This window comes from Geotrypetes seraphini, chromosome 5, assembly GCF_902459505.1.
Source record: "Geotrypetes seraphini chromosome 5, aGeoSer1.1, whole genome shotgun sequence".
NCBI lineage: Eukaryota > Metazoa > Chordata > Amphibia > Gymnophiona > Dermophiidae > Geotrypetes > Geotrypetes seraphini.
Genome location: NC_047088.1, coordinates 90060519 through 90074758, shown reverse-complemented (window position 1 = coordinate 90074758; position 14240 = coordinate 90060519). Strand labels below are relative to the sequence as shown.

General features: G+C 46.4%; 1 protein-coding gene across 15 annotated transcripts in view; it reads left to right on the top strand.

The window, feature by feature from the left end:
• The window catches only part of LOC117360845 (protein AF-10-like), a 206017-nt gene that overhangs the window by 67961 nt on the left and 123816 nt on the right, over nucleotides 1-14240 (top strand). For all 15 annotated transcript variants that reach the window (XR_004539534.1, XM_033945352.1, XM_033945350.1 and 12 more), the window contains one exon: nucleotides 12574-12790. Coding sequence is in view for 14 of the 15 variants with exons in the window: in XM_033945352.1 (XP_033801243.1) it covers nucleotides 12574-12790 (217 nt within the window). In the remaining variant the exon portion in view is untranslated. The remainder of the gene's footprint in view (nucleotides 1-12573; nucleotides 12791-14240) is intronic.

The window sequence follows — 14240 nt, the reverse complement described above, 5'->3', positions numbered from 1 at the left end:
AGATACTAGATCTGAGGGGAAAAAAGGAGGAGAGAGAGAGATGCTAAAATCTGCTGGGAGGGAGAAAGGAAAGAAGGAGAGAAAGAGGCAGAGAAAGGGGGGGGGGGGTTGTAAGCAGATGAGAAAAGCCTGGACGAAAGGGGAAAGACAGGAGGCAGATGCAGGACTATGAGATGTTCAGACAGAGGGAGAGTGAGGGAGACCTGGAACAAAGGTGAACTGACACTGGATCTGGGGAGAGTAACAGAGGGAAAAGAGAGTGAGAGACCTGGACCCAAAGTGGATGGGGCTAGATTGTGAAAAATGTTGGATGCAAAAGAAAGAAAAAGATTGGATGCACAGTCAGAAGGAAGTGCAATCAAGAGACTCATGAAATCACCAGACAACAAAGGTAGGAAAAATGATTTTATTTTCAATTTAGTGATCAAAATGCATCTGTTTTGAGAATTTATATCTGCTATCTATATTTTGCACTATATTTGTCTATTTTTCTATAGTTGCATATTTTAAAGTAATCTGCCTTGACATCTTGAAAAAAACCCCAAACTCGTAAATAATAATTAACATTTTCTCTGCGTAGTGTGCTTTTTGTGGGTTTTAAAAAATATTTTATGTTTACCATTATGAATTATAAGAACATAAGAAATGCTTGCACCGGATCAGACCTGGGGTCCATCCAGTCCGGTGATCCGCACACGCGGAGGCTCTGCCAGGCGTACCCTGGTGCATACATTAGTCACTCGTATCCCTCAATGTGTCCTGCAAGAAGATGTGCGTCCAATTTTCCCTTAAATCCTAGAATGGTAGTTTCCTCCACCATCTGTTTCGGGAGAGAGTTCCAGGCATTCATCACTTTCTGACATTTGTCCTGACATTTGTGTGTACATGAAAATGAATGGAAGAAATTGGGGGCGGGGCTAGGGCAGAGCTGGGGGCAGGACTGAATATTAATAGATGTCCCGTTTTGATGAAAAAATTAAATGGTCACATTAACTATACCTCCTGGAGTGTAGCTGAGGTATTGTAGGAGGTGTCTGTCCATGCCTGTCCCTGTCTCAAGATCACTATATCTGCTGGCAATCTGAACTGCATATGAGAACATAATTAGGTTGTGTAAACAAAACAAAAAAAATGCCATGCAGGATAAATGGAAGCAAAATCAACAAATAATTTGCTAATAAAGTTTCAGAAAATCTAGCTCATACTTCTTAGATCAAAGGAAATTCCTCTATTTAGGCACAACCAACAGCTTTATAACCTTTGTGGCAACTTGATTCCAGCTCCTTGTACAGTCCCAGAAAGTAAGCTGACTCATGTAGAGGTGGTTTTATTTCCTACACTGGATTTTGCCTACCCTGGTTCCCAAGGTGGCAAGCCGTATCCACAAACTTTCAGAAGTTTGGCATGAAGGGAAGTAGGCAGAAGGTTTCTGAGACTTATACTGTAGTGTCACATCTTGCATCAGAAAAAACCCAAAACATAACAGAAGAGCAAATCTTCACAAATGGCAGAAACAGCAAACAATACCGTGAAGCTGACAGTCAGTCCAAGAGAGCTTTTTAGTGTAATTCTTAATAATCCAGGAAGACTCGACGTGGTCTGGTATTTTGGCTAAATTGCCATCATTAGAAATCTGAAGAAACAGACACATAGAAACATGATGGTAGATAAAAGCCAAATGGCTCATCCAGTCTGTCAGTAAATTAAAGCAAACTCCAAGCCTGTTAAGTCACAGGATTCATTCTTGAGAAGCAAACTTTTGGAACAAACAATATGCATAAAAACACTACAAATAACTTGTGCAGAATTTGACCAGATAGAGGATGGGGAAAAAGAGAGATGGACAAATAGAAAGGGAAAGAGATACTGGCCTATGATGGGGGCAAGGGATAGAGGGAAAGATGCTGGCTCTGGGTTGGGAACTGTGGTAGGAGAGGAGATATGCTGGAGCATAGAGACAGGGACACAGGGGAAATGCTGGACACTGGAGGATATGGTAGGGTCATTGGGAAGGCAGATGAGGAACAAGCGAGGAGGACAGAGACAGGAGTATAAAAGGAGAGATGCTGAACAGGACAGATAAGAGATGCAGAAGAAAGATGAAAAGTGGACTGGGAGAGAGAAAACCATGTCAAATGGACCCAGGAGACCTGAGAAAATATTTAGAGCAAAGCAGACAGACATTGGGATCAAAGCAAATAGAAATATAAACTACTGAGTTAACAAATGTAGAAAAAAATTGGAATATGTTGTCGAATTTGGCAAATGTTCCTACATCATTTTGCATTTCAGTTTGTTTCACTAGTAATGCTGTGCATAGTCTTTTTGAAGTTTCCAGTTCAGTTTTTTTGCCATCTTATCTCTTACAAGTGTGGTCCCTTGTTTATATCTGAGGGTCTGTTCGTGTTTTGTGCATGTGATGAAGGTGCAGTATTCTGCTATTGTGTAGTCTATAAGGTATACTGCTGGTGTTTAGTTTCTGTGTAGCTTTCTGTAGCAGTCGGACTTGTTCTGATTTTATAGCAGGTAGTATATTATTCTAGGTGTTGCCTTTTTATAGGTAGAATTGTTATTGAGTACCAGACACTAGTGTTCAGGGTGCATAAAAATAAATGATGTTTTAAATAAAATAAAAAAAATTTAATCAGATTTTTAAATAAAATAGATTTTTCCTAAAAAAAAAAAAAAAAAAAAAAAAATTTCTAAAGTATTTTTCTGTTTAAAATATGGTTATAAAATAAGGACTAGATTTTAATTACGTTGTGGCTATATACAAATGCAATTTTTACATTTTTTAGTAAATTAATTCTATTCATCTATTCATAATGTCACGGGCATGATTTAAATCAAGTCTTTCTGACTAGTCTTTCTATTGTTGGAAGAGTTTTCTGCTCATTTATTTATAATATCCTATATAATAAAACGCTAGCCGTGCATGTGCACTCAGACCTGCGTGATCTGTAATCCCTGATCCGTAGGTCCGTGGCCAGAATGTGTATGCGGCGGCTACACAAAGCGGGAGAAACAGATTCAGGATGGGAGGATGAGCCGCAGCAAAGTGCTGCAGGGGAAGAGACACATAGAAGACACATAGACACATATCGCTTCTACACAAACCTCCCTCCAGCGTTGGCAGTCGCAGCACGTTAAACAGGCTGCTTCGTGACTTTCTCCTGCAGTTGAGTCCCTCTGCCGCATCACTAATGATGTCATCAATGACGCGACAGATAGACTCAACGGCAGAAGAAAGCCGCGAACCAGCCTGTTTAGCATGCTGCGGCTGCCAACGCTGGAGGGAGGTTTGCTATTAAAGTCATCTCGCCAGGAGGGTCGCAAAGTCAGCGGGGGTTGGGCTGGGAGGGGAGAGAACCGTCTGCCTCGGGTGCTTCAGGCAGCAACAGCGTTTACAATTCGCTGCTGTTGCGGCTTCAGGCCTTCCTCTCTGGCGGGTCCTGCCTACTTCATGAACACAGGACCCACCAGAGAGGAATACTTGAAGCCAGCAACAGCAATGAATTGTGAATGCTGCTGTTGCCCGATGAAGTAGTTGAAGGAGGAAAGTGAGCACAGGGAAGAGTGGCTTGGAGGGAAGAACAGATGGCAGGGCATGGAGGGAAGGAGGAAGGTATGCCAGACCAAGGGAAAAGGAAAGAGGAGATGGAGAGAGGCCATATGGGACAGAGAGAGAGAGGGGGCGCACACTGGATGGAAAGAGAAGAGAGGGCAATGAATGGAAGGGGCAACATAGAGGGTGAACAGTATTCTAGCACCAGTTAATGTAACGGGCTTAATGACTAGTTGTTTTATAATTGTGCATGTATTTTGTGAACTGCTTAGGTTGACGGACAAAATCTGATGAGGACCAGCCTGCACGGTTTCAGCAAAGAAAGATCTTGCTTGACAAACTTACTGCACTTCTTTGAGGGAGTAAACAGGCAGATAGACAAGGGTGACCCGGTCGACATTATATATCTGGATTTTCAGAAGGTGTTCGACAAGGTTCCGCATTAACGACTACTTGAAAAATTGTGAGAAATAGAATCGAGGTTTGCTGATGCATAAGGCTTTTTGGATGCAGAGCTCTCTGTCTGCACAGCCACGGGCAGATGATGTGGACCAGGTTCCCGTGCTTCAGGCCACTAGACCTCCTCTGGGTCTCAGTCGGCGAAAAGGCGCAGGGTGGCGCCTATGGACGGGGTGGACCCTCCGTCTGACTCCGCCTGTTCTCTTGCTCTTGCGGACTCACTGTGGACTCACTGGAGGACGGTGAGGTGGCGGATTTGGAATTTGAGGATGCGCTGGCTAGGGAGGTGGATGATCCTACGGCGCTCCGTCTTTTTCATAAGGAGGAATTGCCTTCTTTTATTACCAAAGCGCTTCAGGGCCTTAATATCTCTCAGCCTGATCCTCAAGCTCAAGGGGCGGCTAATCCTCTTATGGCGGGCACGAGGAAACCAGCTAAAACATTTCCGGTTCATGAGGCGATGCAGGAGCTTATTTCGGCTCAATGGAACACGCCGGAGGCTGGTCTCCGTGTCGCTAAGGCTATGCGCCAGTTGTATCCGGTTTAGCAAGAAGAGCTGGACAAATTTAAGAACCCCATGGTGGACGCTTTGGTGGCTGCGGTTACCAAAAAGACTACCTTACCGGTTGAGGGAGGTATAGCGCTCAAAGAGGATAGGAAGATTGAGTCTTCACTTAAACTGTCTTTTGAGGTTGCGGCGGTTACCCTGCAAGCTGCGGTATGCAGTTCTTATGCAGCACGGGCTTGTTTGCAATGGGCTCAACGTATGGTGGATCAAATGATGGAGATGGGGGTTTCTGTTCCTCCTGACTTTCCTGAGGGCGTCTCGCCTATTTAGCAGACGCCCTCTATGATATTATTCGCGTTTCGGCAAAACAGATGTCTCTTTCTGTTGTTTCTTGCAGATCATTGTGGCTCCGGCACTGGGTGGCAGATGTGGCTTCCAAGCTTAGGCTGGTGAGGCTTCCTTTCAAGGGTCGTTTATTGTTCGGAGATGATTTAGAAAAATTGGTTAAAGATTTTGTTGATAACCAAAACGCAGAGGTTGCCGGAGGATAAACCTAAAGCCCCTTTGTAAGCTTTGTCTGCCAGATCTCGCTTCAGGGATGTTAAGAGATATCGGCCTGGAAAGTCATTTTTTCCACCTTCTTATGGCTCTTCCTATAATTCTAGGCCTAGGTTTTCTCAAAAGAATTCCTTTCATCCTACAAAACCCCAACCTGCTCAACCTGCCCGGACCCCGGTCTCACGTACTTCACAATGACGAGAAGTTGGCTCCCTCCGTCGTATCCATAGGGGGTCGGCTGTCTTCCTTTCTGGCGGAGTGGGCCAAGATAACGTCCGATCAGTGGGTATTGGACATAATTTGAGAAGGTTACAAATTAGAATTTTTCTCTCCCGTCGCAGATTTTTTCTTGGTCTCCCCTTGTACAGGGGCGGCCAAACGGGAGTCAGTACAGGTCACCCTTCAAGTTCTTTTGGAGATTGGGGCCGTGATTCCGGTTCCCCCGGAGGAAAGGGGTCAGGGCAGATACTCCATTTATTTCATAGTGACCAAAAAAGGGGGGTTCGATCAAACCGGTCTTAGATCTCAAGAAGATCAATCGCTTTCTGCGGGTCCGGCATTTCCGGATGGAAACTGTGAGGTTGGTCATTGCGGCTGTTCAGCCGGGGGAATTCCTTACGGCGCTCGACCTCAAGGAGGCTTATCTGCACATTCCTATCTGGCCGCCGCATCAGAAGTATCTTTGCTTTGCAATCCTGGGCCAGCACTATCAGTTTCGAGCCTTGCCATTCGGCCTAGCCACGGCTCCACGTATGTTCTCGAAGGTCATGGTAGTAGTGGTGGCTTTCCTTTGCCAAGAAGGGATTCGGGTACATCCTTACTTGGACGACTGGCTGATCCGGGCGTCTTCCAGACAAGAGAGTTTGGCGGTGACCCACAGGGTGATCTCTCTTCTTCAATCTTTGGGGTGGGTCATCAATTTGCCGAAGAGCTCTCTTACCCCTTCGTTGGAGCATCTGGGAGTACAGTTCGAAACGCGTCTGGGGAAGGTTTTTCTGCCCAGAGACTGGGGAGACAAGTTACAATCTCAGATTCGTCTGCTGCTCCAATCGAGCAGGTGGAGGGTTTGAGATTATGTGCAAGTTCTGGGATCCATGGTGGCGGCTCTGGAGGTGGTGCCCTGGGCTTGCTTCCACATGAGGCCGTTACAGCAGTCGCTTCTCTCCCGGTGGTCCCCTGTGTCTCAGGACTACAATTGTCATCTTCGATGGATGTCTCGGGCGGCGCTCAGCATGCGCTGGTGGCTCAGCAAGATCAATCTGTTTAAGGGCCTGCCTCTTGCGACACTGGACTGGATCATAGTTACGACAGATGCCAGTTTGCTGGGCTGGGGAACTCGGTGCCTTCAATCTTCGGCGCAGGGTGTCTGGTCTCGAGAGGAAGCTCAGTGATCGATCAATGTGCTGGAGTTGAGAGCGATCAGGCTAGCACTTCAGGTGTTTCAGTCTTTGATTCAGGACCGTTCGACGAAGGTCTTTTCGGACAATGTAACGGCAGTGGCTTACGTTAACCGGCAAGGGGATACACGAAGAACTCAATTGGCCAGCGAGGCAATGGTCCTGCTTCAATGGGCGGAAATTCATCTTCCTTTTCTCTCGGCGGCGCATATCGCGGGACAAAAAAATGTTCAGCAGACTTTCTCAGCAGGAATCTTCTGAATCCCGGAGAATGGGAACTCTCCTCTCAGGCATTCGACCTGCTGGTTCAGAAGTGGGGTCTTCCAGAGATATATCTCATAGCCTCGTCTCAAAATGCAAAGATTCCTCGGTTTTTCAGCAGACGCAGGAAGCAAGCGTCCGAAGGGGTGGACGCATTGGCTCTTCCATGGACTCAAAGTTGTCTCCTTTATGTGTTTCCTCCTTGGCTGATGGTCGGGCGGGTATTGCATCGCATAGCTTGCTTTCCGGGCATAGTAATCCTGGTGGCTCCGGATTGGCCGTGTCGTCCGTGGTATGCGGACTTGATGTGTCTTGTCGACGGGCGATCGATTGAAATTTCCGGTGGCTCCAGACTTGCTGACTCGGGGGCCAATTTGCATGGAAAATCCGTCCCACTTTGGTCTTACGGCCTGGCTCTTGAAAGGTCACGGCTGAGGCGTAGGGGATATTCGGAGCAGGTTATTTCCACTCTTCTTCAAGCCAAAAAGAGATCTACTTCTGCCTCGTATGCTAGAGTCTGGAGGGTTTTTGATTCTTGGTGTGCTGCTCAGGGTCTGTCGCCCTTCCAGGCTTCGCTATCGGCCATTCTTTCCTTTCTTCAGAATGGAGTTGCCAAGGGGTTGGCCTATAATTCTCTTAAAGTTCAAGTGGCTGCTTTTGCTTGTTATAGGGGTCGGGTGGCTCGTTCTTCCCTTGCATCCCAACCTGATGTAGTTCGATTTCTGAAAGGGGTGCAACATATTCGTCCCCTTCTTAAAAAGATCTGTCCGGAGTGGAGTCTTAAGGTAATCCTTGGGGGGTTACGAAAGCCTCCCTTTGAGCCTTTGTCGACAGCAACTTTGAAGGATGTAACGTTGAAAACAGTTTTTCTTGTCGCAATGGCTTTGGCCAGGCGGGTGTCGGAGTTACAGGCATTATCTTGTAGGGATCCTTTTTTGCGCATTTCAGATTCAGGTGTGTCTGTTAGGACTGTTCCCTCGTTTCTTCCAAAATGGTGGCAACCTTTCACATTCCCTCCTTCCGGAAGGAGGGAGAGAAATTCTCTTAGCTGCAATTCCTGGATGTGTGTAGGCTACTTCTTCATTATCTCCTCGTTACTAACGACTTTCGCCGTTCGGATCACCTGTTTGCGGGCCGCAACAAAGGTATTTCGGCGTCCAAAGCTTCCATTGCTCGATGGGTCAGGGAGACCATTGCTTCTGCTTACTTAACATCGGGTAAGCAGTTGCCGGCCAAGCTTCATGCTCATTCCACTCAAGCCCTGGCTACTTCTTGGGCGGAGTCCAGAGGTTTTTCTTTGGAGGAGATTTGTCGTGCGGCTTCTTGGTCTTCTAAGAATACTTTTTCTAAGCATTACCAGTTGGATGTGGCGGTGCGTGCAGAGGCTGCCTTCGGTGCTTCGGTTATTGCGGAGGCGGCGTTCGCTTCCCACCCTGATTGAGGATTGCTTTGCTACATCCCACTTGTCTCTGGATTCATCTGCTGTCGTTGCTGAGGAAGGAAAAACTATGTTCTTACCTGTTTTTTCTTTCCTTTAGACGCAGCAGATGAATCCAGAGCCCCACCCTTTCTAGCTATTTGATCTCTGTGTTGGTTTCCTGGGTTTATGAAGTTTTGTTCTGGTTGGTATTTGTTTTCTCTACTGTTGCCTTTACAATTTATGTTGGGGAAGAAGTTTTTACATGTTGACCATATTTCTGGTTACGACTGCTTGGGCAAGGAGCAATACTGGAGATACAGGGAGAGTGCCAACTAATGGGACCGCCTGTTAATCAGTTCTCTACCTCCGCCTGCTGGTAGATGTGTGCTATCCCACTTGTCTCTGGATTCATCTGCTGCATCTAGAGGAAAGAAAATTAACAGGTAAGAACATAATTTTTCCTTGACAACTAACTCATTGTATCTTCTCTGTATATGTAAAGTCTCTTCTCCTGTAAACCGCTCTGAAATGTTTTGTGATATTGTGGTATACAAAAATAAAGTTGTTGTTGTTGTTATTATTGCATAGTACTACTCGAAAGGGTCCAGAGGAAGAGCGACTAACATGATTAAGGGGCTGGAGGAGTTGCCGTACAGTGAGAGATTAGAGAAACTGGGCCTCTTCTCCCTTAAAAAGAGGAGACTGAGAGGGGACATGATCAAAACATTCAAGATAATGAAGGGAATAGACTTAGATAAAGACAAGTTGTTCACCCTCTCCAAGGTAGAGAGAACGAGAGGGCACTCTCTAAAGTTAAAAGGGGATAGATTCCATTCAAACTTAAGGAAGTTCTTCTTCACCCAGAGAGTGGTAGAAATCTGGAACGCTCTTCTGGAGGCTGTTATAGGGGAAAACACCCTCCAGGGATTCAAGACAAAGTTAGACAAGTTTCTGCTGAACCAGAACGTACGCAGGTAAGGCTAGACTTGGGGCACTGATCTTTGATCAAAGGGCTGCCGCGTGAGCGGACTGCTTGGCACGATGGACCACTGGTCTGACCCAGCAGTGGCAATTCTTATGTTCTTATGTTAAATCCACCCTGCATATGTTGCTTTATTATGAGTCATATTATCAAGGCAATATTATTTCACACTTACAACATTTTTTTAACGTACATCTATACGTGTCTTCAGAAATATATAAACTGGGTCTGATGACGAGGCCATTGTAAAAGAAATATTTTAGCTATTGAAAACAGTTGACTAATACTGACATTTCTGACAATAATAATAAAAGGCTAAGCGCGCATGCGCTTTTCAAAAATCGTGATTCCTGGTGGCGTGAGGTGTGCTTCTGTGCCAGTCCTCACGGTGCCTGCGTGTGACTGTGCAGAAGACACCAGCGACTCCTCCCTCCCGCTCCTCTTCAAAGCGGCCTGCTGAGGTTCGCCAGCTGCTGAAGCGAACCTCGCAAGCCGCTCTCCACCTCCGTGCAGAAGAAGGAGTCGGGGTTGCCACTGCCGCCACACTCGCATGTCTTCCTGCAGCCCCGCCCACCGCCATGAAGCAGGAGAACCTGTCCTCGGCGTGTCACCGTCCGCCCTCACTCGCCGCTGCCTCTCACTTGCCGCCTGCCCTCTCTCCCTGCCTGTGTCCTCGCGTGTCACCTCCCGCCCTCACTCGCTGCTGCCGCCGCCGCCACTAATCCTCTTCTTCAGAGCAGCCTGCGATCAGGGCCAGCTTTAAAGAACCTCGCAGGCTGCTCTCCAACCTCAGTAGCACACTCCCTCTGACGCATGGGATCGCACCAGAGGGAACGTGCTACCGAGTTGGAGAGCGGCCTGCTAGGTTCGCTAAAGCTGTCCACCACGATCGCAGGCTGCTTTGAAGAGGAGCAGGCCAGAAGATGACAGGATGGAGGGAGGATAAGAATGGGGCCAATACAGGGGGGGGGGGGGCCAGGGGGAAAGGGAAAGGGAGCTACTTTGGGGGGGAGGGGTGTGCTTGGGACAGACAGGTGTGCTTGGAGGGTGAAGGGGGAAGACAGAAGGGGCCATGGAGAGACAGGAAGAGGGAAAGAGGGCTGCTCTGGGGGGGAGGGGTGTGTTTGGGACATACAGCTGTGCTCGGGGGGGGGGGGCAGGGGGAAGACAGAAGGGGCCATGGAGAGACAGGGAGAGGGAAAGGGGGCTGCTTTGTGGGGAAGTGTACTGGGACAAACAGCTTTGCTCTGGGGGGAAGACAGAAGGGGCCATGGAGAGACGGGGAGAGGGAAAGGGGTCTGCTTTGGGGAGAGGGGTGTGCTGGGGGGAGACAGAAGGGGCCATGGAGAGATAGGGAGAGGGAAAGGGGGCTGCTTTAGGGGGAGGTGTGCTAGGGACAGACAGCTTTGCTCTGGGGACGACGACAGAAGAGGACCATGGAAAGACAGTTAGGGAGAGGGAAAGGGGGCTGCTTTGGGGGGGGGGAGGTGTGTCCTGGGGGCAGACAGCTTTGCTCAGGGGGGTCTTAAAGACTAGTAACGGGCTTAAAGACTAGTATATATATATACTAGTCTTTAAGCCCGTTACTAGTCTTTAAGCCCCCCCTGAGCAAAGCTGCACATTCAGAACGTGAAATCGCAGGCCTTGAGCATGCTCAGATGCTCAAGGCCCAGCAGACGAGGGCTGATCTGCAAGAGTGCCCAGATGAGGGTAAGAAGCGGCGGGGGAGTGCCCAATTGTGTCGGGAGGGGGGGGGGGCGGATCATGGCGGGGGGTGCCGGTTCAAGGCAGGGGGGGTGCCAGATTGCCGGGGGGGGGGGTGCTCATAAATCGAGCCATGCTCGGTTTCTGAGGCACCGCTTTTGCAAATGTTTTGCTCGTCTTGCAAAACACTCGCAAACCGGTGCACTCGTAAACCGAGGTACCACTGTATATAGTTACTGGAGCTCTTTCTTTATTCATTTTTAAAACTTCAATTGTGCACAAAAGATGATGCATTTACATAAATGAATATCATTACAGCACAATATATTTAATAGAATAAAGACAAAATTATTTTTCCCTCCCATTTTCAATTTACAACATCTCCTAAAATACTTGTAATCAACCCTTCTATATTTAACAAATGCCAAAACATATCCCCCTCCCCCCCTTCCTAGATGTGCAGGTTTTCCCCAAATTCTACAAATAAATCAGTCTTTACAATATTTAGTTAATGGTTCCCAAACTTCCATAAATTTTTTATAATAACCCTTCTGAATGGCCATAAACTTTTCCATTTTAAAGATATAACATATAAATATATTTTTTTAAAATCCTTAAAATTTTAGAAAGTTGCATCAGCTAAAGCAGTGGAGACATCAGTCAGGTCAACTTTCAAAGGGTTTTCGGTCCTTAGAGTTGGGGCCTTGGAAAATTTACTAGGGCTGAGTTCCTATGTTGATGCTCAATTTTACTAAACTCCTAAATTTAACAGCCTAAAAATAGTGTGTCAACGGGCAGATTTGGGGCAGGGAAATTATTATTTATTTTTTTTTGGAGCTTAATACTGATTTTCAGCTCTGATTGTAAATTAAGTGTCGAAATGTAGGCACATGACAGGCCTAAAATTTTCAGCAGATTTAGCCCTAGATATTCAATGATGGGCTATGTCCTGACACCAGCCCTAAATTCTGGGGCTAAATAAGTGTAAAAAAAACCCAAACAAACATTAAAAAACCTCACCTCACCACAAGTCTTGTGCCCTCTCCTGATAATCTGAAAAAAATCAGCTTGCCCTCTACTTCGTAGGGCACTGGACCTACCTGGAGTTGTTCCTGGTGGTCTAAGGGGAGATCAGGCAAGGGTCCTCCTTAGAGACTTGGCATATGTAGCTCCAGCCCAGTGCTGTCTACTCTTGAAAATGGCTGCTGCTGCCTCTAGGAGGTAAGGGAAGCCAGAGCAGCTTTCAATTTTCTTCAAGGATTGGGAAAGAGGGCCCACAAGATCCAAGGTGAGTTTAACTGGACACCAGTCAATATTCAGACTTGGGGTGTTTTTTTTCCCCCTGTTCTGTCTTTGTGCTTACCTAGCTGGTTAGCAGTCTAAATATTACAGCTAACAAGCTAGGGCAATGATCTGCCCAATCCCCGCCCCCAGCCTTGCCATTTAGGGTTTGGTGGATTGATTCTACAAATATAATAATAGTTAGACTCTGTTGATGGAAGGTTTGAATTAACATAGACTGTCCAAAGATATGAATAGAGGTGATATATAGGTTTTACATGTTAGGTTGACCCTAGATAATGTTTGGCTCCCCTTAGTTAATGATAAACTTAGAGGAATAATTGTTATCCAAGAAATGTGGAAGGGAACTCTAACGGATTTTCTTTCCTGGTTTTTTTAACTTTTTACTTTTTTTCTCTCATATTTTCACGCTGTTAGGTTCTTGAATGTTCTAGCTGCTCCAGCTCTACAAAGGTTTCTGAAAACTCGGTGAAGCCGTTTGTGAACTCTGGTTCTGTGAAAAAGGCCGTGCAAACAGCAAGTAAAAAGGAGATTTTGAAGGTTAAAAGCTCTGGGAGCAAAAGCAAAAAGGATGCAGAACGCCTCACAGGCCAGAAGGGTCAAGACAAGGGAAGAATCTGTAAAACAGAGACAAGTATGTATTACTCACATGATTCATGACAGGATTGCTGATATTAAGTGCCTGACTTGGACACTTGAGTCCAAAAAGGTGTTGCTGGTTTTTAAAGGTAACCGAGGTTTCTATGTGCTTATGTGCTTTTTTATTTTTTTTCCTAAACTGTTTCCCAGAATGAGCCCTAATACTCCCTTTATTCTATAATCTTAGCACCTAAATTTAAACTCAATTTTCGGGATAAGATTGCAGAATACTAGCACTTGCATGTGTGAATGTGTAACATTCATGTCCATAAGTGCTCTCTGTATGCTAAGCACTATTTGCAATTGCAAAATGCTGTTTTGCTGACCTGTACTTACCATGCTGTCATCTATGTTTTGCCATCTTGTCCATGTTTATTATGCTATCTGTTACCATACTATGTTTCAGAATATTAGCACCATGGTTGTGCATGCAGGATCTCAGAAACCTGATTTGATGTTCAGGAATAAACCTTATTCAAGTCTTATATGGTTCCATGTTTCTCTCATTTGATCCTAAAAAAAATCTCAATGTTCTGTTTTTTTAAATTCCGAATAGCCATGGCCCAATGGGACCTGTTTAGCCAGCCAGGGAGCTAACAGTGCAAGTAGAGAGAGTCGCGGGTTACTATAAAAACAGTGTAGCAGCTTAGGAGAACCCTTGAAAAAGCCAGTATTGATGGCAAAATGGGTCCCATTGTTCCATGGCTGTTCAGAATCACTAAGATAAACTTGTTCAATAGAACAGTCCATACCTATTTAAGCATGGAGCGTGAGTTTTTTAAATTTTTGCATGAAGTTTATCACAGAAATTTTAAAAATTAAAAAAAGAGGAAATTGAGAGGTTTTAGGATCGATGATAGAAATATGGAAACATATAAGACTTTAGGAGGGAGTGGTTATCTCTCCTGCCTGATTTTTGACGACAGGTACAGGGGAGGGGGCAGTGTCGGGGGTGGAGGGCTCTTGATTCGGAGGAGGAGGGGTCTGATCTGAACCCGGCCCACCAGGCCATCAGGATTTTGTGAGGGGCAGGGGTGATTGGAAGGTGGGGCACTTGGTGTCATGATGGGGGGGATGTCAGGGGGGTCCAAGTTTGGCAGTGGGGGAGAGAGTGCGCGCATTCAGGGAAAGGGGTGTGTGGAAGCTGTGCCTGTCTTGGTCCCTGTGTTTTCATTAATGCCTACCGGGGGAGCCAGAGAGGAGCCTAGGTGAGATCAGGCTCAGTTAGAGCAGGGAGTGGCTCCTACCCATTAAAAGTCAGTAGTTTGCTCATGGTGGGGGTGGTGAGAGGGAAGACAAGAGTCTCTTCCCAAGTAGGGCATTGCTGATAAGCTAGGGTAATGCCTTAGACCCAGTGGCATACCTAGCATATGTGACACCCAGGGCCCATCATTTTATTGACCCCCCTCCCCCATCTGTACGAAAAACATGATTTTTAGTAACAA